The sequence below is a fragment of the Balaenoptera acutorostrata genome, chromosome 1 (assembly GCF_949987535.1).
Source record: "Balaenoptera acutorostrata chromosome 1, mBalAcu1.1, whole genome shotgun sequence".
NCBI lineage: Eukaryota > Metazoa > Chordata > Mammalia > Artiodactyla > Balaenopteridae > Balaenoptera > Balaenoptera acutorostrata.
Window position 1 is genome coordinate 146,348,378 of NC_080064.1, and position 26,247 is coordinate 146,374,624.

Genomic DNA, 26,247 nt, shown 5'->3' on the forward strand with positions numbered 1-26,247 from the left:
AAATTGAATATAGTTCTTCCAAATTAGAAAAACCTGGAGATACATCATCTTGTTGAAAACATCCTTAACTTATAATTCTCAGTGTGATTTATAACATTATAGCTTGTTTCTTTTATTTTTTTTCACAAGTCACACACACACACTGTATTTTATTTTCACAAGAGATAAATAGACTGACACCAAGCATTGTAAATGGATGACCACAACAAAAGCAAGAATGATTGCAATTACCAAACACAAAACACACTCATACTACGTCATAATATTGACATTCAGTCCAGTAATCCTCCACTGTAACAGCTCCTTTACTTTGCAGTGAAAACTGATTTGTATATTTTTTGCCTCTGAGTCCTTGTGGGATTTTTTTTTTATTCAAACAGAAAGTCACAAATATTATAATCACCCTCATCAGTTCACTCAGTTCCGTGTAATTATTTTTTTCATCTTGATCTTTTGTTAGCACTTTTATGAATTCATCAGTTTTCCATTAGAGTTTTGAAAATGCTTATCCATTCAGTTCAGCAGTATAGTCAGTTACCAGAAACCTGTACTTGTCAGAGTCTTTTCCATGAATTCCTTGAAGATGAAACCCTTATAGGAACATATTTGCAAAAGCATCAGAGTACACCCACAACTGTCTGTAAATGACAAAAGACTTAAAAATGACCACGGTTAAAGATTTGATGAAAGTTCATAACAATGTAATTGACAAGGAAATTTAGTTATTTCTGAGATATACATTTTAAAGTAATAACTAGAATTATGACTTATAACATTATACCAGAACATATAAGATTTTTAGAAATTTCATGTAATGTCTGAAACATTTATATTAACATATTTCCATACAAATAACCCAAAGAAAGTTTAGTATTAGTTGTTTTTTTTGTTTGTTTTTTTATACTGCAGGTTCTTATTAGTCATCAATTTTATACACATCAGTGTATACATGTCAATCCCAATCGCCCAATTCAGCACACCACCATCCCCACCCCACCACGGTTTTACCCCCGTGGTGTCCATACGTTTGTTCTCTACATCTGTGTCTCAACTTCTGCCCTGCAAACCGGTTCATCTGTACCATTTTTCTAGGTTCCACATACATGTGTTAATATACAATATTTGTTTCTCTCTTTCTGACTTACTTCACTCTGTATGACAGTCTCTACATCCATCCATGTCTCAACAAATGACTCAGTTTCATTCCTTTTTATGGCTGAATAATATTCCATTGTATATATGTACCACAACTTCTTTATCCATTCGTCTGTCGATGGGCATTTAGGTTGCTTCCATGACCTGGCTATTGTAAATAGTGCTGCAATGAACATTGGGGTGCATGTGTCTTTTTGAATTACGGTTTTCTCTGGGTATATGCCCAGTAGTGGGATTGCTGGATCATATGGTAATTCTATTTTTAGTTTTTTAAGGAACCTCCATACTGTTCTCCATAGTGGCTGTATCAATTTACATTCCCACCAAGACTGCAAGAGGGTTCCCTTTTCTCCGCACCCTCTCCAGCATTTGTTGTTTGTAGATTTTCTGATGATGCCCATTCTAACTGGTGTGAGGTGATACCTCATTGTAGTTTTGATTTGCATTTCTCTAATAATTAATGATGTTGAGCAGGTTTTCATATGCTTCTTGGCCATCTGTATGTCTTCTTTGGAGAAATGTCTATTTAGGTCTTCTGCCCATTTTTGGATTGGGTTGTTCGTTTTTTTGTTATTGAGCTGCATGAGCTGCTTGTAAATCTTGGAGATTAATCCTTTGTCAGTTGCTTCATTTGCAAATATTTTCTCCCATTCTGATGGTTGTCTTTTGGTCTTGTTTATGGTTTCCTTTGCTGTGCAAAAGCTTTTACGTTTCATTAGGTCCCATTTGTTTATTTGTGTTCTTATTTCCATTTCTCTGGGAGCTGGGTCAAAAAGAATCTTGCTGTGATGTATGTCATAGAGTGTTCTGCCTATGTTTTCCTCTAAGAGTTTGATAGTGTCTGGCCTTACACTTAGGTCTTTAATCCATTTTGAGTTTATTTTTGTGCATGGTGTCAGGAAGTGTTCTAATTTCATACTTTTACATGTATCTGTCCAATTTTCCCAGCACCACTTATTGAAGAGGCTGTCTTTTCTCCACTGTATATGCTTGCCTCCTTTATCAAAGATAAGGTGACCATATGTGTGTGGGTTTATCTCTGGGCTTTCTATCCTGTTCCATTGATCTATATTTCTGTTTTTGTGCCAGTACCAAACTGTCTTGATTACTGTAGCTTTGTAATATAGTCTGAAGTCAGGGACCCTGATTCCCCCAGCTCCATTTTTTGTTCTCAAGATTGCTTTGGCTATTCGGGGTCTTTTGTGTTTCCATACAAATTGTGAAATTTTTTGTTCTAGTTCTGTGAAAAATGCCAGTGGTAGTTTGATAGGGATTGCATTGACTCTGTAGATTGCTTTGGGTAGTAGAGTCATTTTCACAATGTTGATTCTTCCAATCCAGGAACATGGTATATCTCTCCATCTATTTGTATCATCTTTAATTTCTTTCATCAGTGTCTTATAATTTTCTGCATACAGGTCTTTTGTCTCCTTAGGTAGGCTTATTCCTAGATATTTTATTCTTTTTGTTGCAATGGTAAACGGGAGTGTTTTCTTAATTTCACTTTCAGATTTTTCGTCATTAGTGTATAGAAATGCAAGAGATTTCTGTGCATTAATTTTGTATCCTGCTACTTTACCAAATTCATTGATTAGCTCTAGGAGTTTTCTGGTAGCATCTTTAGGATTCTCTATGTATAGTATCATGTCATCTGCAAATAGTGACAGCTTTACTTCTTCTTTTCCGATTTGGATTCCTTTTATTTCTTTGTCTTCTCTGATTGCTGTGGCTAACACTTCCCAAACTATGTTGAATAATAGTGGTGAGAGTGGGCAACCTTGTCTTGTTCCTGATCTTAGTGGAAATGGTTTCAGTTTTTCACCATTGAGGACAATGTTGGCTGTGGGTTTGTCATATATGGCCTTTATTATGTTGAGGAAAGTTCCCTCTATGCCTACTTTCTGCAGGGCTTTTATCATAAATGGGTGTTGAATTTTGTCGAAAGCTTTCTCTGCATCTGTTGAGATGATCATATGGTTTTTCTCCTTCAATTTGTTAATATGGTGTATCACATTGATTGATCTGTGTATATTGAAGAATCCTTGCATTCCTGGGATAAACCCCACTTGGTCATGGTGTTTGGTCCTTTTAATGTGCTGTTGGATTCTGTTTGCTAGTATTTTGTTGAGGATTTTTGCATCTATGTTCATCAGTCATATTGGCCTGTAGTTTTCTTTCTTTGTGACATCTTTGTCTGGTTTTGGTATCAGGGTGATGGTGGCCTCGTGGAATGAGTTTGGGAGTGTTCCTCCCTCTGCAATATTTTGGAAAAGTTTGAGAAGGATAGGTGTTAGCTCTTCTCTAAATGTTTGATAGAATTCCCCTGTGAAGCCATCTGGTCCTGGGCTTTTGTTTGTTGGAAGGTTTTTAATCACAGTTTCAATTTCAGTGCTTGTGATTGGTCTGTTCATATTTTCTGTTTCTTCCTGGTTCAGTCTCGGCAGTTTGTGCATTTCTAAGAATCTGTCCATTTCTTCCAGGTTGTCCATTTTATTGGCATAGAGTTGCTTGTAGTAATCTCTCATGATCTTTTGTATTTCTGCAGTGTCAGTGGTTACTTCTCCTTTTTCATTTCTAATTCTATTGATTTGAGTCTTCTCCCTTTTTCTCTTGATGAGTCTGGCTAATGGTTTATCAATTTTGTTTATCTTCTCAAAGAACCAGCTTTTAGTTTCATTGATTTTTGCTATTGTTTCCTTCATTTCTTTTTCATTTATTTCTGACCTGATCTTTATGATTTCTTTCCTTCTGCTGGCTTTGGGGTTTTTTTGTTCTTCTTTCTCTAACTGCTTTAGGTGCAAGGTTAGGTTGTTTATTCGAGATGTTTCCTGTTTCTTGAGGTAGGCTTGTATTGCTATAAACTTCCCTCTTAGCACTGCTTTTGCTGCGTCCCATAGGTTTTGGGTCGTCGTATCTCCATTGTCATTTGTTTCTAGGTATTTTTTGATTTCCCCTTTGATTTCTTCAGTGATCTCTTGGTTATTAAGTAGTGTATTGTTTAGCCTCCATGTGTTTGTATTTCTTACAGATTTTTTCCTGTAATTGATATCTAGTCTCATAGCGTTGTGGTCAGAAAAGATACTTGATACGATTTCAATTTTCTTAAATTTACCAAGGCTTGATTTGTGACCCAAGATATGATCTATCCTGGAGAATGTTCCTGAGCACTTGAGAAAAATGTGTATTCTGTTGTTTTTGGGTGGAATGTCCTATAAATATCAATTAAGTCCATCTTGTTTAATGTATCATTTAAAGCTTGTGTTTCCTTATTTATTTTCATTTTGGATGATCTGTCCATTGGTGAAAGTGGGGTGTTAAAGTCCGCTACTATGATTGTGTTACTGTCGATTTCCCCTTTTATGGCTGGTAGTGTTTGCCTTATGTATTGAGGTGCTCCTATGTTGGGTGCATAAATATTTACAGTTGTTATATCTTCTTCTTGGATCGATCCCTTGATCATTATGTAGTGTCTTTCTTTGTCTCTTGTAATAGTCTTTATTTTAAAGTCTATTTTGTCTGATATGAGAATTGCTACTCCATCTTTCTTTTGATTTCCATTTTCATGGAATATCTTTTTCCATCCCCTCACTTTCAGTCTGTATGTGTCTCTAGGTCTGAAGTGGGTCTCTTGTAGACAGGATATATATGGGTCTTGTTTTTGTATCCATTCAGCCAGTCTGTCTTTTGGTGGGAGCATTTAATCCATTTACATTCAAGGTAATTATCGATATGTATGTTCCTATTCCCATTTTCTTAAATGTTTTGGGTTTGTTATTGTAGGTGTTTTCCTTCTCTTGTGTTTCTTGCCTAGAGAAGTTCCTTTAGCATTTGTTGTAAAGCTGGTTTGGTGGTGCTGAACTCTCTCAGCTTTTGCTTGTCTGTAAAGGTTTTAATTTCTCCATCACATCTGAATGAGATCCTTGCTGGGTAGAGTAATCTTGGTTATAGGTTTTTCTCCTTCATCACTTTAAGTATATCCTGCCACTCCCTTCTGGCTTGCAGAGTTTCTGCTGAAAGATCAGATGTTCACCTTATGGGGATTCCCTTGTGTGTTATTTGTTGTTTTTCCCTTGCTGCATTTAATATGTTTTCCTTATATTTAATTTTTGACAGTTTGATTAATATGTGTCTTGGCGTGTTTCTCCTTGGGTTTATCCTGTATGGGACTCTCTGTGCTTCCAGGACTTGATTAACTATTTCCTTTCCCATATTAGGGAAGTTTTCAATTATAATCTCTTCAAATATTTTCTCACTCTCTTTCTTTTTCTCTTCTTCTTCTGGGACCCCTATAATTCGAATTTGGTGCGTTTAATGTTGTCCCAGAGGTCTCTGAGACTGTTGTCAGTTCTTTTCATTCTTTTTTCTTTATCCTGCTCTGCAGTAGTTATTTCCACCATTTTATCTTCCAGGTCACTTATCCTTTCTTCTGCCTCAGTTATTCTGCTATTGATCCCATCTAGAGTATTTTTAATTTCATTTATTGTGTTTTTCATCGTTGCTTGGTTCCTCTTTAGTTCTTCTACGTCCTTGTTAAATGTTTCTTGCATTTTGTCTATTCTATTTCCAAGATTTTGGATCATCCTTACTATCATTATTCTGAATTCTTTTTCAGGTAGACTACCTATTTCCTCTTCATTTGTTAGGTCTGGTGTGTTTTGACCCTGCTCCTTCATCTGCTGTGTGTTTTTCTGTCGTCTCATTTTGCTTATCTTACTGTGTTTGGGGTCTCCTTTTCACAGGCTGCAGGTTCGTAGTTCCCGTTGTTTTTGGTATCTGTCCCCAGTGGCTAAGGTTGGTTCAGTGGGTTGTGTAGGCTTCCTAGTGGAGGGAACTAGTGCCTGAGTTCTGGTGGATGAGGCTGGATCTTGTCTTTCTGGTGGGCACATCCACGTCTGGTGGTGTATTTTGGGGTGTCTGTGGCCTTATTATGATTTTAGGCAGCCTCTCTGCTAATGGATGGGGCTGTGTTCCTGTCTTCCTAGTTGTTTGGCAAAGGGTGTCCAGCACTGTAGCTTGCTGGTCGTTGAGTGAAGCTGGCTCTTGATGTTGACATGGAGATCTCTGAGAGATTTTTGCCGTTTGGTATTACATGGAGCTGGGAGGTCTCTTGTGGACCAGTGTCCTGAAGTTGGCTCTCCCACCTCAGAGGCACAGTCCTGATGCCTGGCTGGAGCACCAAGAGCCTTTCGTCCACACGACGCGGCCGCTCCACTGGGCTCCGGGCCGGGCGCGTCGCGAGGGCTGCGCCGAGGAGAAGACGAAGGGACGATGGGAGCTAAAGAAACTCCAAGCTCCGATTCTGGCGGGCTCCTCGGCCTGTCCAAGCTTCCAACGCCGTCGCCGCTGCCTCGGGCTTTATATCGTTTATTTTTGTTTTTATTTCCATTTCTCTAGGAGGTGGATCAAAAAAGATCTTGCTGTGATATATGTCAAAGAGTGTTCTTCCTATGTTTTCCTCTAAGAGTTTTATAGTGTCCGGTCTTACATTTAGGTCTTGAATCCATTTTGAGTTTATTTTTGTGTATGGTGTTAGGGAGTGTTCTAATTTCATTCTTTTACATGTAGCTGTCCAGTTTTCCCAGCACCACTTATTGAAGAGACTGTCTTTTCTCCACTGTATATCTTTGCCTCCTTTGTCATAGATTAGTTGACCATAGGTGCGTGGGTTTATCTCTGGGCTTTCTATCTTGTTCCATTGATCTATGTTTCTGTTTTTGTGCCAGTAGCATATTGTCTTGATTGCTGTAGCTTTGTAGTGTAGCCTGAAGTCAGGGAGTCTGATTCCTCCAGCTCCGTTTTTTTCCTCTCAAGACTGCTTTGGCTATTCGAGGTCTTTTGTGTCTCCATACAAATTTTAAGATGATTTGTTCTAGTTCTGTAAAAAATGCCACTGGTAATTTGATAGGGATTGCATTGAATTTGTAGATTGCTTTGGGTAATATAATCATTTTCACAATATTGATTCTTCCAATCCAAGAACATGGTATATCTCTCCATCAGTTGGTATCATCTTTAATTTCTTTCATCAGTGTCTTATAATTTTCTGCATACAGGTCTTTTGTTTCACTAGGTAGGTTTATTCCTAGGTATTTTATTCTTTTTGTTGCAATGGTAAATGGGAGTGTTTCCATAATTTCTCTTTCAGATTTTTCATCATTAGTGTATAGGAATGCAAGAGATTTCTGTGCATTAATTTTGTATCCTGCAACTTTACGAAATTCATTGATTAGCTCTAGTAGTTTTCTGGTGGCATTTTTAGGATTCTCTAAGTATAGTATCATGTCATCTGCAAACAGTGACAGTTTTACTTCTTCTTTTCCAATTTGTATTCCTTTTATTTCTTTTTCTTCTCTGATTGCTGTGGCTAGGACTTCCAAAACTGTGTTGAATAATAGTGGTGAGAGTGGACATCCTTGTCTCATTCCTGATCTTAGAGGAAATGCTTTCAGTTTTTCACCATTGAGAATGATGTTTGCTGTGGATTTGTCATATATGGCCTTTATTATGTTGAGGTAGTTTCCCTCTATGCCCACTTTCTGGGGAGTTTTTATCATAAATGGGTGTTGAATTTTGTCAAAAGTTTTTTCTGCATCTATTGAGATGATCATATGGTTTTTATTCTTCAATTTGTTAATATGGTGTATCACATTGAAAGATTTACGTATATTGAAGAATCCTTGCATCCCTGGGATAAATCCCACTTGATCGTGGTGTATGATCCTTTTAATGTGTTGTTGGATTCTGTATGCTAGTATTTTATTGAGGATTTTTGCATCTATATTCATGAGTGATATTGGTCTGTAATTTTCTTGTTTTGTAGTATCTTTTTCTGGTTTTAGTATCAGGGTGATGGTGGCCTCATAGAATGAGTTTGGGAGTGTTCCTTCCTCTGCAATCTTTTGGAAGAGTTTGAGAAGGATGGGTGTTAGCTCTTCTCTAAATGTTGGATAGAATTCACCTATGAAGCCATCTCGTCCTGGACTTGTCTTTGTTGGAAGATCTTTAATCACAATTTCAATTTCAGTGCTTGTGATTGGTCTGTTCATATTTTCTGTTTCTTCCTGGTTCAGTCTTGGAAGGTTATACCTTTCTAAGAATTTGTCCATTTCTTCCAGGTTGTTCACTTTATTGGCATAGAGTTGCTTATAATAGTCTCATAGGATGCTTTTTATTTCTGTGGTGTCTGTTGTAACTTCTCCTTTTTCATTTCTAATTTTATTGATTTGAGTCCTCTCCCTCTTTTTCTTGATGAGTCTGGCTAATGGTTTATCAATTTTGTTTACCTTCTCAAAGAACCAGCTTTTAGTTTTATTGATCTTTGCTCTTGTTTTCTTTGTTTCTATTTCATTTATTTCTGCTCTGATCTTTATGATCTCTTTCCTTCTGCTAACTTTGAGTTTTGTTTGTTCTTCTTTCTGTAGTTCCTTTAGGTGTAACGTTAGATTGTTTACTTGAGATTTTTCTTGTTTCTTGAGGTAGGCTTGTATAGCTATAAACTTCCCTCTTAGAACTGCTTTTGCTGCATCCCATAGGTTTTGGATCATCGTGTTTTCATCGTCATTTGTCTCTAGGTATTTTTTGATTTCCTCTTTGATTTCTTCAGTGATCTCTTGGTTATTTAGTAATGTATTGTTTAGCCTCCATGTGTTTGTGTTTTTTACATTTTTTTCCCTGTAATTGATTTCTAATCTCATAGCGTTGTGGTCAGAAAAGATGCTTGATAGGATTTCAATTTTCTTAAATTTACTGAGGCTTGATTTGTGACCCAAGATGTGATCTATCCTGGAGAATGTTCCATGAGCACTTGAGAAGAAAGTGTAATCTGCTGTTTTTGGATGGAATGTCCTATAAATATCAAATAAATCTATCTAGTCTATTGTGTCATTTAAAGCTTGTGTTTCCTTATTTATTTTCATTTTGGACGATCTGTCCATTGGTGTAAGTGAGGTGTTAAAGTCCCCCACTATTATTGTGTTACTGTCGATTTCCTATTTTATAGCTGTTAGCAGTTGCCTTATGTATTGAGGTGCTCCTATGTTGGGTGCATATATATTTATAATTGTTATATCTTCTTCTTGGATTGATCCCTTGATCATTATGTAGTGTCCTTCCTTGTCTCTTGTAACATTCTTTATTTTAAAGTCTATTTTATCTGATATGAGTATAGCTCCTCCAGCTTTCTTTTGATTTCCATTTGCATGGAATATCTTTTTCCATCCCCTCACTTTCAGTCTGCATATGTCCCTAGGTCTGAAGTGGGTCTCTTGTAGACAGCATATATATGGGTCTTGTTTTTGTATCCATTCAGCAAGCCTGTGTCTTTTGGTTGGAGCATTTAATCCATTCACATTTAAGGTAATTATCGATATGTATGTTCCTATGAGCATTTTCTTAATTGTTTTGGGTTTGTTTTTGTAGATCCTTTTCTTCTCTTGTGTTTCCCACTAAGAGAAGTTCCTTTAGCATTTGTTGTAGAGCTGGTTTGGTGGTGCTGAATTCTTTTAGCTGTTGCTTGTCTGTAAAGCTTTTGATTTCTCCATCGAATCGGAATGAGATTCTTGCCAGGTAGAGTAATCTTGGTTGTATGTTCTTCCCTTTCATCACTTTAGGCATATCATGCCACTCCCTTCTGGCTCGTAGAGTTTCTGCTGAGAAATCAGCTGTTAACCTTATGGGAGTTCCCTTGTATGTTATTTGTCGTTTTTACCTTGGTGCTTTCAGTAATTTTTCTTTGTCTTTAATTTTTGCCACTTTGATTACTATGTGTCTCGGTGTGTTTCTCCTTGGGTTTATCCTGTATGGGACTCGCTGCGCTTCCTGGACTTGGGTGGCTATTTCCTTTCCCATGTTAGGGAAGTTTTCGACTATAATCTCTTCAAATATTTTCTCTGGTCCTTTCTCTCTCTCTTCTCCTTCTGGGACCCCTATAATGCGAATGTTGTTGCATTTAATGTTGTCCCAGAGGTCTCTTAGGCTGTCTTCATTTCTTTTCATTCTTTTTTCTTTATTCTGTTCCGCAGCAGTGAATTCCATCATTCTGTCTTCCAGGTCACTTATCTGTTTTTCTGACTTAGTTATTCTGCTATTGATTCCTTCTAGTGTAGTTTTCATTTCATTTATTGTATTGTTCATCTCTGTTTGTTTGTTCTTTAATTCTTCTAGGTCTTTGTTAAACATTTCTTGCATCTTCTCGATCTTTGCCTCCATTCTTTTTCCGCGGTCCTGGATCATCTTCACTATCATTATTCTGAATTCTTTTTCTGGAAGGTTGCCTATCTCCACTTTATTTAGGTGTTTTTCTGGGGTTTTATCTTGTTCCTTTATCTGGTACATAGCCCTCTGCCTTTTCATCTTGTCTATCTTTCTGTGAATGATAGATATTCTGTGAATGATAGTTTCTTTTAATTCCTGACATAGTAACTTAGAGACTTGGTTCTAGGTTTGTTGGTAAACAATGAAATCTGTTCTGAGCAATTTCTTAAAACTCTGTTTGCTTTTTAAAGATTATTTTAAATATTTCCAGTCTACCTTGTGAAACAACTATGTGAATAATATTTGGTGCTTTAAAACTGATTTGCTCCACTTAACATTTACTTGATATAGAATGAGGTACATGGTTATATTTTAATTTATAGAAAGAATTTCCATAAAGCTGAGACTTTCCATGCCAATTTCATCACTACTAAATAATGCTAACAAATTACTAATAATTCTAATGATCTCCATGGACAGGTAATTATAATTACATTGACCTCACGTAATTATGATAACGGTGGGCCCAAGTCAACAGTTGCATTGCGTAGCTTGGGCCTTGCCATTTGCTATCATCCAGAAATTCTGGTAGAATAAATGTCACTCAGCTAATCACCATCACTCAGAAGAGAGAGGATACTATTCCTTTATAGTTGAAGGAGGTGGTGTCCTACTCGTGTTAATACTTCTTAGGAAATCACACAAATTTGTAAAACATCAAATGAGATTGTTTTCTCAGAGAGTATATCGTATGGGACACTCCCCAGAAGCTGGAATGATTACTCATTATTTATGTTATAGCTGAACATGTTCTTACTTTTAAATGTGTGTGTACCCCCCAAAAATCTCCTAATTCTAGTTAAAGTATTTACCTTTTCTAGTTTTCAGGTACTTTCTGAAATGCAGTGGTTAAAATGCACACACACACAGAGTCTTTGTATAGAGGGGAACCCACTGAGAGTTCTTACTTAGTGCTTTTGTATCTTTTATCTGTGTCGGCCCCTCATTAGCAGTCCCAGAAGCTAGTACTCCAACTCCCACTGTTTTTCTCTAGGCCTCCAGCTTCCTCCATCCATCTGGCCCCTGAGATTTCTTTGTAAGACAGAACTTCCTGCCATTGGGCACAGAAAAAAGAAAATGAAATTCCTCCTCACACTTCCAACCCAGACCAACTCTGGGAACCTCCCAGGACCCAGACTCAGTGGGACAACACAGGCAAAGAAGTGATAGGAGGAAAGAAGCTCCTTCACTCAACAACAAGGAGTGGGGTACTTTCTTCAACTCCCTGAATGCGTTGTGTTGCTTCCTTCAGAATTAAGGAGCTGAAGTTCAAGAAGACTTTGTAAAGAAGCTGTCAGTTTTTCTCGGTATTCTGACTTTCCCTTTGGGAGATGACCCTCGAGATTGGAAGCAGCAGAATAAATATATTTCGGTTTGACTGTCTTCAACATGAGAGAAGCTAAAAAGAGAATGATAAGTTTACTCTAGACACTGACGAGTGTGTTCTGTTCATAAAGAAATAAAATTCCAAGCAAAGGAGAAGTTGTTTGATTTGCTGTTTAAATACACCTGTCACTACCTGACATTAGTTTGCAAACATTTTTGAGAAGTGGATGCTTTTTTCCAGCATCATTTGAAAACCCCTGAATGTACAGTTCAAGGGATTGCTGCTCTGAGAGGCCTTGCTATTGACCCCGGAGGCAGCTCTGCAGAACACCAGGGCTCAGTTTGAAAACTGCTCTGTGGAAGACCAAGAGGGAGAATTCTAAGCACAAAGGTACCTTTCTTCTGAAATAAAAGTCCTCAAACTTTTTTGAGTTAAGAGTCACCTAGGACTCTTGTTTAAAATGCAGATTCCTGGGCACAATCCCAGAGTCTGACACTTAGGAGGTATTGTGTAGGGCCTTGGAATCTGTATTTTAACAAGCATCCTAGATGATTGTGATACCAATATGGATGGATCATAAAAACACAGCTCTACAAACTGCCTGCTGAGGGCCCTTTCAATGGCTTCATCTTAATCCCACTTGGTCCCAGTTTATTTTAGGTACTTATTTTATGAGTGTCAAATGTCATTAAAATAGTTTTTTCTTGCCAAGGGAAATAATATCTTAGATACCTCTTCCGTCATCTCCCAGTTTAATTCTCTGTTCCTATTCCTGGAGCACCCCAAATGTGGCATGGCTCTCAGCCCTCCCTGTTGGATCTGCTCCATCAGAGACTCCCATCAGTCTCATCCTTCCTCTGGCCTTTCTTGGTTTTGTTTGTTTGCTTGTTGTTTCTTTTTTTAAAGACAGGTCTCAAAAAAAATAAAGAATAAAAATAAAGACAGGTCTCTTTAAACTTCTCCTTCCCCAACAAACAAACCCAAAGCAGAAGTTAATTGGTGTTTGTAAGCAAATATAAAACTGACTTCTTTTTTTTTTTTTTAAAGTATTTATTTATTTATTTATTTATTTATTTATTTATGGCTGTGTTGGGTCTTCGTTTCTGTGCGAGGGCTTTCTCTAGTTGTGGCAAGCGGGGGCCACTCTTCATCGCGGTGCGCGGGCCTCTCACTATCGTGGCCTCTCTTGTTGCGGAGCACAGGCTCCAGATGCGCAGGCTCAGTAATTGTGGCTCACGGGCCTAGTTGCTCCGTGGCATGTGGGATCCTCCCAGACCAGGGCTCGAACCCGTGTCCCCTGCATTGGCAGGTGGATTCTCAACCACTGCGCCACCAGGGAAGCCCAAAACTGACTTCTTGATGTAAATACAGCGAACCAGTAAGCATATAAATGCTCCCATGTAGCAAGGTGCTAGATGTTCTGATAGAAAGACATATAAGAACAAATCCAAATAAATAAAATTTGTAAAATAAATAAAGCCCACAATGCGACACCCACTTGAATGACTGTAATTGAAGAGACAATACCAAGTGTTGGCAGGGAGGTAGAGAAACTGGAACCATCATGCACTGCTGGTGGGAATGTAAAATGACAGCCACTTTGGAAAACAGTTTGGTGACATCTTAAATAGTCAAATATAAACTTCTCATATAATCTAGCAGTTCCACTCCTTAGAGTCTACCCAAGAGAAATGAAAATGTATGTTCACACAAAGACTTGTATATAATTGTTCATAGCAGCATTATTCATAATAGCCACAAACTGGAAACAGTCCATATGTTCATCAAGTTATGCATGGATAAACAAAATACAGTATATCCATACATTGGAATATTATCTAGCAATTAAAATAAATGAAACACTGAAATATGCTGAAGTATAGATGAACCTCGAAAACATTATGCTAAGTGAAAAATGCCAGATGCAAAAGGCTATATATTGTATGATTCCATTTAGGTGAATCTAGACAAAGCAAATTTGTAGAGACAGAAAGCAGATCTGTGGTTGCCGGGGACTACAGATGAGAACAAATGGGTATGACGAAACTTTTGGGGCTGATCTAACTGTTCTAAAACTGGATTGTGGTGATAATTGCACAGCTTTATAAATTTACTAAAATCATTTATAATGGGGGAATTGTATGGAATATAGATTTTATCACAATAAGGCAGTTAAATATTTTTTCTTAAAGCGTATACCACAATTAAATAATTGAAAGTTCTTTTCTATGCAAAAGAAATAGAAAGACACTATGTATAGTTCAGGTGTGGCCTGCAGACCCCTGGAGGTTCCTGAGATATTCTCAGGGAGTCTTCAAGGTCATTTTCCTAATAATAAAGAAGCTATTTGCCTTTTTCAAGGCAGATAGCTGTTGACATTTGTACTGATGGGGCAAAAGCAATGGTGGGTAAAACGGCCTGTGCCTTAGCACAAATCCAGGCATTGGCACCACACCTTATTAGTAATCATAGTAGTACTATTATTAGTAGTACTAATAGTAGTTATTATTAGTAGTCACCACCACCAAGCATAGTGGAAGAATATATTCTATTTTCACTTAAGAATGCCCTTGATGGGGACTTCCCTGGTGGTGCAGTGGTTAAGAATCTGCCTGCCAGTGCATGGGACACGGGTTCAATCCCTGGTCCAGGAAGATCCCACATGCCACGGAGCAACTAAGCCTGTGTGCCACAACTACTGAGCTTGTGCTCTACACCCCGCGAGCCACAGCTACTGAAGCCCGTGCGCCACAACTACTGAGCCTGTGCTCTAGAGCCTGCGAGCCACAACTACTGAAGTCCACATGCCCTAGAGCCCGTGCTCCGCAACAAGAGAAGCCACCGCAATGAGGAGCCCGCTCGCCACAACTAAAGAAAGCCCGTGGGCAGCAACGAACACCCAACGCAACTATAAATAAATAAAATTGATTCTTAAAAAAAAAAGAATGCCCTTAATGAAGTAGTAGAAATTATTGAATTCTTTAACTCTTAGGCCTTAGATGCATATCTTTTTATTTTTGAATAAGATCGTTATCTCAAGGAAAAGCACTTCTGCAGTTGATTGAGTTGCAAGCTGAACTTGCAGCTGTTTTTTGTGGGACACCATCTCTACTGTAAAAAAAAGTGCCTGACAGACAAATTATGGATATTCAGACTTGGGTATTTGGCAAACAGTTTCTCAAAAATGACCAAAGAGAGCCCGTTATTCCAAAGAAAACAGTTGTCCGTGTTTGTTGCTGGTCATAAAATTCGAATGTTAAACCAAAATTAGAATCTTGGAAAACTCGTATCCACCACCATGAGCTTGACACCTTTTGTCAAGACTTTTCTCATGAGGGACTTCCCTGGCGGTCCAGTGGTTAAGACTCTGCACTTCCAATGCAGGGGGCACAGGTTCGATCCCTGGTTGGGGAACTAAGATCCCGCATGCTGCGCAGTGCAGCCAAAAATTAAAATTAAAATTAAAAAGAAAGATTTTTCTCATGAGATTGATGCTGATTTTAACAAATGTGATTTTTTTCATATTGTGTGATGAAATGTATCAAAATTTGCAGAATATAGGTAAGAAGTCTTGATAGTAAAAACTTTGAGGACTGCTGGCCTAGTGGCTAATAGCATGAACTCTGGGGCCATTCTGCATGGATTCAAATCCCAACGCTATTACTTATTACTTGTAGAATCCCAGTAAGTGTTTCACCTCTCCATGCCTCAGCTTCCTCATTTATAAAATGGGGAAAATAATGATACCTATCTCAGAGAGGTATGTGGGCATAAAAGTAAATTAATATATATATACTTGTGAACATTAAAATGAGTTGATATATGCAACCAGTTAGAATAACATGTGGTGAATTGTTACTGATCTTGATGAGTGGTAATTTGTAAAAACAAATACATTATAAGTACAAAATAGATAGAAATCTCTATGTAGTTATATATATATTTGTAACCAGGAAATCTCCAGCTGCTTCCTCCCCATCCCCCATGCCCTCACCCCCCACCTCTGCCTCACCTTGGGTACTCTCACTTCCTGGAAGGGCACGTCTGTGCCTGATGTCCTAAAGTGTCCTCCCCATCTACTGAGTCTCTGTTTGGGGCGGTTCCTTCTTTTTTAGCAACCACACAATGTGTTTTTAAGGAAGGTTTGTTGAGACAGTATAGTTATGAAGGGTATAGTTTAATAAATTGAATAGAAACAGAATACAAGTATATGTCTTTGCATTCTTTGAATTAGAAGTCTCTTTCCTGCCTTAGCAATATTTAAAATTATGATGCATCATTTAAGTTCAAAGAGTTTAGGAAATTACGTGAATAGAGAAAAAGTATAAGGTTCTGTCACATCAAATACATCCATTTTCAGTGCTTAGTCCAAGCACACATAAAGTTTAAGGGAGAAAATGACTCATTTGGAGGGAACCTACATCTTCAGTCCTGCAGAGAGACTACAGTTGAGCTATTTTTATCTATGCTTAGAAAAGTTAATTATGTGCTGACATCATTTATTTGTTCTACCAATATTCGATGAGTGCCTCCCATGGAGTGCCAGGCCCCTAGCCAGGCACTGTGGTCCCAGTTGTAAAGAAGGGATGTGGGTCCCGCCCTCCTGGACTTAGTGCATTAAAGTTTACTAATTGTTCTCCCACCTTCTTTGTAAAAAAATAAGGTAGTTCATCTGTTGTTCACTGACTACATCAGCAGAGGGAACAGTATATATTTTATACTTTTTAAATGTTCATGAAAACATTCTCGAGTTTAGTGTGAGGTAAAGAAGGTAAGCTAGACTGCAAAAGAACTGTAATGATTGTTTCTTCTCCTGGAAGGTCACAAACAAAATTACCTTCTATTTTGGAGGACTGACGTTGTACAGATATGCTCATGTTTGATGGTAAATAGCAAACAACCAGGCATGTAAGTCGTTGCAGTTTCACTGATTTACATGGCTTCTGCTATCCTAGGAGAAATAACGAGCTCTTGAAAGAGCTCATTTGGGGACCATCTGTTTATGTGCCATCCCACATCACTCTGCCTGTGGTGAGAATGGTGGGTCGGCCCACAGGACTTTTTATTCCTTGCCCCTGCCTACCCCAGGTCTTTAATTATTGCCACACCTCAGGTTGCTTGAGTGTATATAGTCACCTGTTAAGTAGGTTTAGAATAGTCCTTCCTTTCATTTTTGGGGGTATATTTAGAGAGCAAATTTTAAAGCACCTTAAATATTTTTTTAAAGATAATGTAAAAACACAAAGCAGTAGTATTATTGAGACAGTGTGCTTACTGATGTACTTGTATTTTAAGATTTGAGAGTATTTCTTTCCTATGCGGCTGGTTTACTGGAAATAAGAAATCAGATCAAGCTAAAAGCCAAAGAAGTATTTCTGGAATACAGGCTACTATTGAGTTTCATTAATTTAATTGAATTCAATCTCAATATTCATTATACATGGAAAATATTAGCTATTTTTAGTCACGTTCTTGTCCCTGTCGCTGCTAGGGCCTTATGCAAACTTCATGTGTCAGTAACTGCAATTGTCTTTCACAAATAAAATGCACAAAGTCACTTAACCTGGGCAAGCAAACAATGGCTGTGGTTGTACTACTGCTGTTCTTTTTCACTAGAATCTTCTGTTCTTTGATTCTCTTACTGTTTTCAGTAACTCCACCTAAAAATCAAATATTACTCACACGTTATTTTCTAAAAGGAGCCATAGCTGTTATAAAAGTTAATTCCTCTTTTCATGACAATGTTCCCTGTTAAAATATTTGGCAGTTCTACTTGTAATGTGTGACATCTTTGTAAGGACTTTTGTCCTTCCCAACCTCAGAGGCTCCCAAACAAATCTAACATTTTGTTGATGAAAATTTATGCTCTTGTTTAATTGCTGATTCTCATCTTGTCTTTTACATGTGTGTTTATGTGTTTCAGGAAAAAAGTGCCAGTTCAAATGTAAGACTTAAAACTAATAAAGAGATTCCGGGATTAGTTCATCAACCTAGAGCAAAGTAAGTTCTAGTTCCTATTTTCCTATATTGTTTTTAAAGCTAAAAATGTTTTTAGAGTGAGCTCCATTTTGCCTGCCAGATAACCAAGATTTATGATAAAGCCTCAGTAATTGAGACAGTGTGATTTAGTCTAATGGAACAAAATAGAGAGACCCAAAACAGACCCACAATATATGACAGAGCTGACACTTCACATCAGTTAGAAGAAAATGAAGGGGAATATCTGTATAACCATGGGGTAGGGAAAAACTTTGAATAGGTCACAAAGGATGCAGATCTTAAGAAAAATGATTAATTTTTGTGACTACATTAAAATTAAGAACTTCTGTTTATCAAAATATACTATAGGAGAGTAAAAGGCCACAAAATGATGGAATATATTTATAATACGTATAATTAACAGTAGTTGGGTTTCCAGAATATATCAAGTAATTCTATGAATCAATAAGTAAAAGACAGAACTCATAGAAAAGCAGGCTAAAGACATAAATAACCACTTGACTGAAGAGGAAACATGAATAGCTAATGCATATGCAAAAAATACCATTTCACACCACAAGACTGGCAAAAATTTAGAAGTCTAATGATACTAAAATGTTTACCAGAATGTAGGGATATAAACTGGTACAGTTACTTTGGAAAACAACTCCACTCTCAGGTGTATACGCTAGAGAAACTTGTGCATGTGTGCCAGCAGGCATATTTTGAAATGTCCATAGCAGCACTGTTTACGTGAGCTCTTAAAGCTCTTGAAGATATGGGACTTCCCTGGCAGTCCAGTGGTTAAGACTCCACGCTTCCATTGCATAGGGCTTGGGTTCCACCCCTGGTCGGGGAACTAAGATCCTGCGTGCCTCATGGTGGTGACATGGCCCAAAAAAAAAAAAAAAAGCTCTTGGAAATAAAACCCGAATGTCCATCAGACATGTAATGGATAACAAAAATGTGGTATATTCTTATGATGGGAATGCTACATATCAGTGAAAATGAATGACCAATAGCTACCCAGATCAAGATAGAGGAATCTCATGAAATGTAGGGTTGTACCAGTAAGGTAAGTGGTAGTACCTGCCTATGTACAGTTTCATGCATATAAAGTGCAAAAGCAGGCAGAGCTAAGCCATATATTATATATATGTACATGGTAAAACAATAAAGGCAAGCAAGGAAATGAAAAGGCCTTAAATTCAGAATAGTGGTTCTTTGTACTGGATAGAAGACAATGGGACCAGAGGTTCTATCTCTTAATCTGAGTGGTGGTTACGTGCGTGTTCCTTTAATTATTATTATTTGAAAATGTACAAATAACATTATATGTTTCCTTTTCTATGTGTTAAGTATTTCACAATTAAAATGCTAAAGAGAATAATGAGTAGTTTCTGTATTGTTCTAAAACTGAGTCTACCTTGGTGATAAAATGCACTTGTGTGACTTTGAAGCTACCTGCCCTTTCTTCAAAGAAGCTGTAATCCCAGAGGCTGCAAATCTCTTTTGTGTTGTTCTGCCTAAATATGAACAAATTCCCTAAGGGTGCTGATCACACGAGTACATCTGACACAGTCACCACCATCCCCAAATAAATTTAACTTTGACATATATGTAAATCAATATCGTAAGTGGAAAAAGTTGTGTTCTCTGGTTCTTCCCAGGAGGTTGAGACAAAAATAACGTAATCACTTTAACCTGGCTGAGTGTCTGGAATTGCTGCAGCCATGACCACTGTGATATGGTGGTTAGGACTCTTCAGGGGGTGGTGAATGAACTCAGGGATTGAATTTTTTACTTCCAAAGAAAACTGGACATTTTAAAATCCATTTATCATTTACAGTGTCAGTATAATGGGACAACCGATTTTTTTCACCCTCAGGTAAATGTCATGCTATAATCACAACCTACCTAATCCACTTCACTTGTAATCACTTTTATCTACACTAATTTTATCTGCCTCTGGGGACAACAGATACCTGATAACACTACCAAATCATCTTTTCATCCAAGCCATTAGATATATGCTCCTTTTAAATGCTTCTAGAAAACGACTCTATTGAGAATTTCTTTTTTCCTTTAAAGCAAATACTTATTTAACTTTGACACATGGAAATAGCATGCTTTGCAGACTGGCATGTGCTGAAGCTTTCAGAGAAGTTGATTAAATTGGCTCATGTGTTTACATTAAAATTATGAAGAAAATCCCCTGTTTTACACACAGCATAATGCTAGTGTGTGTGTGTGTGTGTGTGTGCGTGTGTGTGTGTGTATTTTAAACTGTGAGTCAGATCATTGGGTTTCCGGAATTCAACTAAGAAATTTTTCTGGAGGGCTAAGAGAAGGGTTTTACTTTTTCTACTTGTTGACATAATATAAGATCCAGGAAATTATTATTTATTATGCAACTGTATAAAATAAGATGAGGCTTTTTTCCCAATGAGCAGAAGGACAATCCCATACCTGATAATGGCAGATTTATTAATAATAAGGGCAGATAATGCTCACACCTTCATTTGATGCACCACGTAGAGCACATTCTTACTGACTTTGTAATCTCAGGCCAGTGACCTTATGTCTGTGAGCTTCAGTTTTCTCCAAGAAAAATGGAGGTGAAAAATCCTGTCTTATAGGACTGGGGCTTAAATGAAATAATGTATGCCCAGTTCTTATCACAGTGTCTGACACTTGGTAAGAACACCTTAACAATTAGAAACAACCCCAAATGCCCTTTGACAGGAAATCGGATAGATGAACTGCACTGTATTCACACAGTGGAATATTAGAAGTTAAAATGAATGCACTGCAGCAATGCCCAACGCTGGATGGACCCTAGCAATATAGCACTAGAACAAAGAATAAGTCCTGAAACATTACACAGAGCATAATGCACTCTATAAAGTTAAAAACAACTAAAGTAAATCATCTGCTTTTTGAGCACATAGAGAGAAGCTATGTAAAAGGAAAGTGGGGGCATGATGGTTCCCTTGAGTTGGGAAAAACACACATGGGTGGGACGTAAGTAACCTCTAGGTTGTTGTTAAGATCGCCACTTTGTAGACGGAACTTGACCTCAACATAATAAAGGCCATATATGACAAACCCACAGGCAACATCGTTCTCAGTGGTGAAAAACTGAAACCATTTCCTCTAAAATCAGGAACAAGACAAGGTTGCCCACTCTCACCACTATTATTCAACATAGTTTGGGAAGTTTTAGCCACAGCAATCAGAGAAGAAAAAGAAATAAAAGGAATCTAAATCGGAAAAGAAGAAGTAAAGCTGTCACTGTTTGCAGATGACATGACACTATACATTGAGAATCCTAAAGATGCTACCAGAAAACTACTAGAGCTAATCAATGAATTTGGTAAAGTAGTAGGATACAAAATTAATGCATGGAAATCTCTTGCATTCCTATACACTAATGATGACAAATCTGAAAGAGAAATTAAGGAAACACTCCCATTTACCATTGCAACAAAAAGAATAAAATACCTAGGAATAAACCAAAGGAGACAAAAGACCTGTATGCAGAAAACTATAAGACACTGATGAAAGAAATTAAAGATGATACCAACAAATGGAGAGATATACCATGTTCTTGGATTGGAAGAATCAACATTGTGAAAATGACTCTACTACCCAAAGCAATCGACAGATTCAGTGCAATCCCTATCAAACTACCAATGGCATTTTTCACAGAACTAGAACAAAAAATTTCACAATTTGTATGGAAACACAAAAGACCCCGAATAGCCAAAGCAATCTTGAGAACAAAAAATGGAGCTGGGGGAATCAGGGTCCCTGACTTCAGACTATATTACAAAGCTACAGTCATCAAGACAGTATGGTACTGGCACAAAAACAGAAATATAGATCAATGGAACAGGATAGAAAGCCCAGAGGTAAACCCACACACATATGGTCACCTTATCTTTGATAAAGGAGGCAAGAATATACAATGGAGAAAAGACAGCCTCTTCAATAAGTGGTGCTGGGAAAACTGGATAGCTACATGTAAAAGAATGAAATTAGAACACCTCCTAGCACCATACACAAAAATAAACTCAAAATGGATTAAAGACTTAAATGTAAGGCCAGACACTATAAAAACTCTTAGAGGAAAACATAGGCAGAACACTCTATGACATAAATCACAGCAAGATCCTTTTTGACCCACCTCCTAGAGAAATGGAAATAAAAACAAAAATAAACAAATGGGACCTAATGAAACTTAAAAGCTTTTGCACAACAAAGGAAAACATAAACAAGACGAAAAGACAACCCTCAGAATGGGAGAAAATATTTGCAAATGAAGCAACTGACAAAGGATTAATCTCCAAAATTTACGAGCAGCTCATGCAGCTCAGTATCAAAAAAAAACAAACAACCCAATCCAAAAATGGGCAGAAGACCTAAACAGACATTTCTCCAAAGAAGATATACAGATTGCCAACAAACACATGAAAGGATGCTCAACATCACTAATCATTAGAGAAATGCAAATCAAAACTACAATGAGGTATCACCTCACACCAGTCAGAATGGCCGTCATCAAAAAATCTACAAACAATAAATGCTGGAGAGGGTGTGGAGAAAAGGGAGCCCTCTTGCACTGTTGGTGGGAATGTAAGTTGATACAGCCACTATGGAGAACAGTATGGAGGTTCCTTAAAAAACTAAAAATAGAACTACCATACGACCCAGCGATCCCACTACTGGACATATACCCTGAGAAAACCATAATTCAAAAAGAGTCATGTACCACAATGTTCACTGCAGCTCTATTTACAATAGCCAGGACATGGAAGCAACCTAAGTGTCCATCAACAGATGAATGGATAAAGAAGATGTGGCACATATATACAATGGAATATTACTCAGCCATAAGAAGAAACGAAATTGAGTTATTTGTAGTGAGGTGGATGGACCTAGAGTCTGTCATACAGAGTGAAGTAAATCAGAAAGAGAAAAACAAATACCATATGCTAACACATATATATGGAATCTAAAAAAAAAAAGGTCATGAAGAACCTAGGGGAAGACGGGAATAAAGACGCAGACCTACTAGAGAATGGACTTGAGGACACGGGGAGGGGGAAGGGTAAGCTGGGACGAAGTGAGAGTGGCATGGACATATATACACTACCGAATGTAAAATAGGTAGCTAGTGGGAAGCAGCTGCATAGCACAGGGAGATCAGCTCGGTGCTTTGTGACCACCTAGAGGGGTGGGATAGGGAGGGTGGAAGGGAGATGCAAGAGGGAGGAGATATGGGGATATATGTACACGTATAGCTGATTCACTTTGTTATAAAGCAGAAACTAACACACCATTGTAAAGCAATTATACTCCAATAAAGATGTTAAAAAATAAATAAATAAATAAAAATCGCAGCTTTGGTTTTTTGTTTTGGTTTCATGGGTGCTTATTATACTATTATTTTAAAAAATAACTAAATAAAAGTGAGCCATGAACTACTAGCCAGGGTGTGTCCTGCTGTGAGGATTAGGATTACGCCACTTCCCTGAGGTACAATTGAAAAATAGTAATGATGATCATGAAGAAATAACTGTGTTTAGGCTAAGATTTGTCAGGAGTAATGGAATTTCATTTTTGCAGGTGAAGTGTTTGGGAATTAAGACCTTGCCTTCTTATACTTTCACAGCTTAGCTGTTCATTGTTTGGAAGCTTCTTTTTTTAAGTCACTTAAAATGGGAGCCGTGTATCTTTCAGCTCTAGAGCTCATTTTGTCCATCTTTCCTTCGTTTGATTACTTGTCATTAAGATTCAATAGTATCATCACCCTAGTCTCAGGAAACTGACAAGTCACAGAAAGAAGAGGCTCTGACGGCAGGGTTAACTCACAAGAGCTTTGCCGGGACCAGCTGGGAGCCACAAGAATGCTCCAGGGTATAAATGGAGGATAATCTATAAAAATATTGAGTCACTATGTTGTACACCCGAAACTAATATAATATTGCAAATCAACTATATCTCAATAAAAAAGAAATGTTCCAGGGAAGCGTTGTGTTTTCCAAGGTGGACTTTTAGTAATTAGAGAGAAATAGGAATAGCCGGAATTGTTAAGCTGCGGTAGTTAAATCCCAACCTACAGGCTTTTATAAAAGATTTTTAGATCTAATTAATCTTAGCATCAAGCATTCATACTTTATAAACTAAATGAGAAACAATCCAATTATCCCTTCCTAAATCTTGAAGAAAGACAGTAAAGCCAGCCCAGCATGCTTCTCCGTCTTCTCCCCTCACTCACAATCATCAACTTGTCCATCAGAAGGAGTTTAAGAATCAAGTTGTTACCTACGGACTGTTTCTCATAGTGCGGTGTGTACCCTGGAAGGTAAGAACTATTATTAATGCCACTGTGTTGATAGTTTCCACGTGAGAGGAGGACATCCCTATTTACCTAGGCGGGAGTCAGTCGGTAGGGGGTAATTGACTTCATCAGAGTGAAAGTTCTATCTCTGTCCCTATGGAAGAGATTTAGGGCTTCTCTCTGAAAGGAACGCATGAAGAATAGCAGAGTAAGCCCCACGCTTACTGTCTGGTTACACCATCTCTAAGACAACACACAGGTAACGAGGATCTCCGTGGTGGGTGTTTGCTCCACCTGGCAGGGTCTGCTGCACCTCTAGGGATAACGGAGTTTATCTGAAAGAGCTCAGTTAGTGCATCGGGGTTTGAGAATACAAAAGTCACCCTTCCATTCAAGGTCCTTTCCCTCCTGTCCGTGAATCCTCTCTGCTCTCCTTACCTTCTTAGTTTTGTCCTCACTAACCACGTCCGTCTCATTAAGTATGCCGTTAAATAGCAAAGAACAGGTAAACACACAGGGCGAGGGCTACTCAGACATGCCTCCTCACTTACTCTCACGTTCCAGTGGATTTCAGTTCCAAAGAGGTGCATTTGCTGTCACCAGTACAGGAGATATTCAGGTCAAGTTCTCGGCTCGTTTGCTGCCAGCCCACACCTATACAGTCAGCTGAATACTATGCTGATGCTGACAGCCTGTGTGAAATACACATTTTAATGTAATAACTAGGATATATTTTCTTGTTACGGTTACACACAGGGTTGAAATATGCCATGTACTGCTTGCCTGTGCTTTTTGTTTTAATCACAAGGCAAAAACTGGGCACACACCTGCCAGTAACACCACTATAAATAACGTGTACGTTGAAAGGAAATTGCGTTCCTTAAATCATAGGAACTGGTAGACTATTATGAAACACGTTTGCAGGATTACTGTAATGACATTTATCCTTAGTGTGACTTCAGAGTACTTCAGTGGAAAAGTCTGCAAGAAATAAATAACTGCCCCAAAGTTTAGGGACTCAGCATTTTTCATCTGTAAACAAGTGTATAGTTTCCATAGTGTATTTAAGCACTTTGCTGGTGGAAAGAAGCCTGGTGTTATAGTTTTCATGGACTTTCAGAAGCTATTCACGTTTATAAAAATGCACTGCTCTTACACACTCATCCTCTGAATCAAAATTTCAGTATATTCGACAAAACCTTGTACACAGAGTTACAGAACTTTTTGCACATCTAATTCCTCTACTTGTTCAGAAGCTTCTTAGAACCTTGAAATAGGTCCCCTGCCTGAGGGCCAGTTCCTCTCTTGTTTTTCAAATGAGGAACTTTTCTGATCACCTTGACCTCTTCCCTCAGTTAACATGTCTTCCCAGAAAGTACATAGATTATTCTGCTGCCTTAGGTCATTGTGCCTAATTTGGGTTTTTCCTCTTCCTTTTTTTTTTTTTTTTGTGGAGGAGTGTAAAGATGATGCAGAATGTATCTAAAAGTTGTGGGATGATGTGGTTGAAGTGATTTAATTCTTCCTGTTAAAACAACTAGTTTTCATTTTGGCAACATACCAAACCTAAAAAGAACAACCAATTTACTTTAAAAACAAAAAAGACAGTTAAGACAAAGGATACTAAGCCAAGGAGAGGCAATACAGGTAATGCATTTGGAGGTCTAGGTCCAGGCCAACTCTCAGAGCTGCCTCTGTTTTCAGCCTCTGTTCTCACCGCTGCTCTCCCCCTCCCTTCCCTCAAAGATGAAGCCCACCTGCTTCCCTCAAGTCTTACCTCAGCCACCCCTCCCGCTACCCAGGGCAGAGAAGCCCATCTATTTATGGTCGCCCCCTATTTCCATCTCATATGCTGTTTTCTTCTGATTTTTATTTTTATTAGGCAAACAATCCACACTCATGAAAACAATTATAAAATGGAAGGTTGTGGGGTGGTTTAGCAGCTTCTTCACAGCCAGCTCTGTGATTTTAGTGAGGATTTAAGGCCCAGTTTAGTTTCACATGTACAGCTTTTGGGCTGTCCCTTTCATGGTTCAATTGTAAGCAACGTCTCCCATCACAGATTAGGGGGTAAAGATTTAGAAGGAACTAATATGTGACCTCTCAGTAAATCAGTTGATAAGACTTA

General features: G+C 38.0%; 2 protein-coding genes across 12 annotated transcripts in view; one reads left to right on the plus strand and one right to left on the minus strand.

Moving 5' to 3' along the window:
* EDEM3 (ER degradation enhancing alpha-mannosidase like protein 3) overlaps window positions 1–26,247 on the minus strand; it is a 422,356-nt gene that overhangs the window by 124,726 nt on the left and 271,383 nt on the right. The gene's annotated exons all lie outside the window — the stretch shown is intronic.
* LOC130705044 (uncharacterized) overlaps window positions 1–26,247 on the plus strand; it is a 144,561-nt gene that overhangs the window by 99,812 nt on the left and 18,502 nt on the right. For all 10 annotated transcript variants that reach the window (XR_009005671.1, XR_009005674.1, XR_009005673.1 and 7 more), the window contains exon 3: window positions 17,718–17,794. Coding sequence is in view for 4 of the 10 variants with exons in the window: in XM_057531100.1 (XP_057387083.1) it covers window positions 17,718–17,794 (77 nt within the window). In the remaining 6 variants the exon portion in view is untranslated. The remainder of the gene's footprint in view (window positions 1–17,717; window positions 17,795–26,247) is intronic.